The sequence below is a fragment of the Tigriopus californicus genome, chromosome 2 (assembly GCF_007210705.1).
Source record: "Tigriopus californicus strain San Diego chromosome 2, Tcal_SD_v2.1, whole genome shotgun sequence".
Lineage (NCBI taxonomy): Eukaryota > Metazoa > Arthropoda > Copepoda > Harpacticoida > Harpacticidae > Tigriopus > Tigriopus californicus.
The window spans coordinates 8992184-8996184 of record NC_081441.1 but is presented as its reverse complement, the minus strand read 5'-3'; the positions used below and the strand labels follow the sequence as shown (position 1 = coordinate 8996184).

At 43.7% G+C, this 4001-nt stretch overlaps 2 protein-coding genes across 4 annotated transcripts in view; one reads left to right on the top strand and one right to left on the bottom strand.

Moving 5' to 3' along the window:
* The window catches only part of LOC131876957 (transcriptional adapter 2-beta-like), a 14083-nt gene extending 11945 nt beyond the window's left edge, over positions 1 to 2138 (top strand). For 2 of the 3 annotated variants that reach the window (XM_059222507.1, XM_059222505.1), the window contains one exon: positions 1011 to 2138. The gene's annotated coding sequence lies outside the window, so the exon portion shown is untranslated. Of the gene's footprint in view, positions 1 to 371; positions 860 to 1010 lie in introns of all 3 variants that reach the window. The other variant, XM_059222506.1, reaches the window with a different exon arrangement.
* A 1354-nt stretch (positions 2139 to 3492) lies between these two features.
* On the bottom strand, positions 3493 to 4001 carry LOC131876960 (protein N-terminal asparagine amidohydrolase-like; the record flags this gene model as incomplete). Its single annotated transcript, XM_059222510.1, is given in 1 exon segment — positions 3493 to 4001. A coding segment is annotated over 1 exon segment (444 nt), but the record flags the coding sequence as incomplete, so codon positions are not given.

Sequence of the window (4001 nt, the reverse complement as noted above, 5' to 3'; positions counted from 1 at the left end):
GGGGGGGGTCGTCCTTACATGGTTAAACCTTTTTCCCTATTGCGATTTTATAACAGTCTCTAGTTTATATCTGGATACGAATCTTGACGTAATTATGTTACAAAGCAACTTTTAAATACCTTCAATTTCTTTATCAAATTTACCAATAATCAAACTATCACAAAAAAACCTTTCCTTAGATTTCCAGGGTTACTTTAAATTCCGCCCTCTAAAATTGTCATATTCCCGACAAAAGTTTGCAAGCGGGAGGATTTAACATGATACAAAATCGCCTTGACTAAGTCTTCAATTCCGCACTGAAGAAAAGATCATTCTCATCTCAGTTATGATATAGGTAGAGTAAGAACCAATAATGTACCCTGCATTTCAAGGTGAGGTACTAATTGAACTTCCGGCAAATGGACTTCAATCTCTCTAGACCAAACGACCAAAACCTGGTTTGGAATGGTTTGGGACAATAGTCTCCTTTTGTTGCGTCTTTCATTCAAGCACGGTTTGACCAACTGTTATTGAACGTACATACAGGGGGCTGTAGGAAAAAGACGATGATGATGATGATGGTGTGCTTGTGGTTTTGGAAGTACTCGTGGAAACAGAGGAGAGGCTCTGTCGACGTGGAAGAGCAAGCTTGACAGACGAAATCTGCTCAACCGACAACGCTCCTCAAGCAGGTTGGCAGTCCATGGAGCTTCTTCGCTCCTAAGTCATACGAAGGAAGGTACATGCACACAAGTGTCTTGAACTCTAAAGGAGTCTGGATTGCAAGGCAGTTTGGAACCACAGGTGAAATCTCGAAACAGCTTTGCTGTCTTGAACATCTCTCAGCCATTGCTGGGAATCCATCCACCAGAAGCCACATGTACGTTCTTAACCCCCAAAACGTAGCCCTTTCAGAAGCATGGCAATTTCAAACGCCGTTGTTGCCCATTCACGATTGCAGGAAAGCATCTAAATCACGCCTAATCACACTAAATTGAGCTAAAAATGTGTATCATGTTCTTATCGTATAGGTCTTGCTCCCAGTTCGAATCCCGACGCAACCCTGCCGTCCATACAACCCTGCAGAGTGGGTCGACAAACTCCACATCATAACCACTTTGCGCATAGGTGAAGGACCCGCCGACCGACAGAGCTATGACTGGTTCAGTTACGAAGGTGACTCGTTTTCCAACGTGTGTGTGAGAGTGAGCGCCTTGCGATTACAAGCAGGAATTTCTCCGTCCGTTCATCCACAGTAAAAAGTTCAGTGACATCTCGGCTCCCGAGCAATCCACCATGCCACTCGGTTCGTTATCAAACAACCTTCAATCCTAATTGAAAAGAAGCCTTGAAAGTGAACGGTGGAATTGGAGGTTGGAACTCGTGGTCCGAAGAGAAACTTGGAGGGCAGCAAACAAGCCACCAATCAAGGAACCAACCAACCAACCAACCAACCAACGCAAGCCAAGTCAATCTACACATACGTACATTTCCAAAGAGGGCCCGGGAGTGGTTTCACCTTGCACAAATACACATCCTCTGTCTCACACTCACACACACATTCACCCACACTCACCCACACGCACACGCTGTCTTTCTTGTGCAAAGACACGTACGAACAAGTTCTCCGCTGGATTAGTTGGATGCCCTCATTTGGCTCCTCAGGCACGACGAAAGTCCGAAGAAGTAACGGTACCTAAACCCACATAGGAAAAGTTTGCAAGATTAGCATCACCTTCATCAGTATCGCCAGTCCATTGAACATTCGTCGGTCGGTGAGAGTGCGGCTTCCAAATCAAGAGCTCCTTCAAGATGTTGCACCAAAAGGCAAACAACGCGGACAATGTTCCACTTGTGAGATCCTTGAAATTGTCATTCCAGACTCAATCCTCGGAGAAGCATCCGACACCTCCTCTTCCGGAAGGATTGAGTGTAGAGCACAACCAGAAAGTCCACCCTCATTTAGTGCTATTTCGAGTGTTCCTGGTGATTTATCATCTGTCAAATTGGCTCAAGATCATGCAGACCTCGGGTCATAGTCGGCAACAATGGGAAGAACTAGAATGAATTCCGGAGTTTCTGCCAATCCTCATATCTGTGATAAATGAGTTATTCTGGGAGTTTCTCAGAATAAAGAAGATAACATTTTTTGTATCGGATGTATGGTGATTTTGATTGACGACGCGTAAACGATTTTGGCATGTTAGCATTTTATGTCACAAGACAAATTTGATAATGATGTTATGGAAATATCAAGAAGTTCAAAGAAGCAAGAGAGGAGTTTCCAAGCCAACTCGGTCTTCCTTTTTTTTCTATGGATTATTATCTACCTGATGATGAACGACCAACAAGTTCAAAAGCTGTAGAAGCGTCGTTGGTAGCAAACCCTTTCCATTTACATATTGCTTGATATTAAATGCCTAGTGTCTGCTGTATTTAGGCACATAACTTTGTAATTTGTGTAGAACTTCAAGGTACGAGGCACCCACCAAATCAAATGCGAAGGAGCTGCTGAGTTCGGTACGTCGGGAGCAAATAATTCATATTTTTGAATTTTGACCGCGGAATTCGATCAATTTTGACGAGCTATTAGAAAGGGAGGTAAGCTATTTGAGTCCAGTCCTGGCCACTGGCCTCGAAACAATCGAGGTTACTCTCAATACCCGGCCTTGCTAGCGTTCGGCGTTTTGCGCCCTACATGTACCTTCCTGTTTTCAACATGTGCGCGCGACCTTTTGCATTCACCTTTATCAAACTGATCAAAGAAAAGTTTCTCAATGTTTTGGCTAAGTTTACAGGAATTTGGACTACGTTCATGCCAAGAAAGACCCAGCTGAACCAAGATATCAAATAAATGAAACTATCCAAAACTTGAGGGATGCTGTGGACATGTCAAGGAGTGACTTTTAGCCGTCTGATGGTTGTTGCACGATGATCTTGGCTTGTGGCAACCGGGTTGCAAGATGGGCCCTGATTTTCACAGCTCTGAGCACAGATCAAAGACAGGATCGGATCCGTTGCGAGATGCGTAATGTACGTTTTGCCAGGCTAATTTTGAGAATGTTTCATTCAGTCCATCACAACAATGAATGAGACCAATGTGGCTTTCTGAGATCCTTCGGGAACAAGTAACCCATTCAGCATGGGATCCCCAACGGAACTGAGGGGTGGTGGTGGTGGTGGTGCAAATCACCTTTTTACTTTTGTGTCCTACGACCAAGGCTTACTTATAGCGACCTCAATGTTTGTTTAAGAGTTCGCACACATTCGCATGCACATACGGCCAAAATGGCGAATTATCAGCTATTTGCTCCCGATGTGCTCAGGAACTCCTTTCGAATTTGATTTGCTTGGCGCCTCGTAATTCTATTTGCAATTTTCATGCCGAAAAAAAAAAGAGCATTTTTGTCCGCAAATTTTGCCCGGACCTTGTGATGAGTAATCAAAGAAATTGGTTGATTGCTTCAATACCGATAAATGTTGGACGAATAAATCAAAAGAGAGAAGTCATAATTCAATATAGAAAGTTCAATAATATTTTCACAAAATTAGAACATTTTGAAATCATTTCATTAGCGTCAACCCGTTAGACTAGACTTGCACACCCACTGGGAACAATCGTTGAGTGAGAATACTAAAGGTTTGGAAGAGCCGGAGAATATGGACTTGTAAGGGTTAGGGTGTTCCACAACCATCTGAATGGTTTTCTTCAACTTGGACACGAAATAAGGTGGTTCGACCTTAGGTGAGGAAGACATATTATCCAATATGGCTTGAGAAGGCGCCTTCATCCACAGTTCTAAGCCAGGATAGTACGTGAATGGAAACGGCTGAATTCGTATCTCCCCCGAAACACAATCGTACAAATCGTACGGACGTTTTTGTGACCGATCACTATTGAACGAGGTGCGGCAATGCCGTAGTATATCCACGGGCCCGTGATCTTCAAATGTGGCCGGGAATACATCTCCTGTGGTCAAGTTCACAGCACAACCGTAAAATATGGGCTTGGGATGAAAATT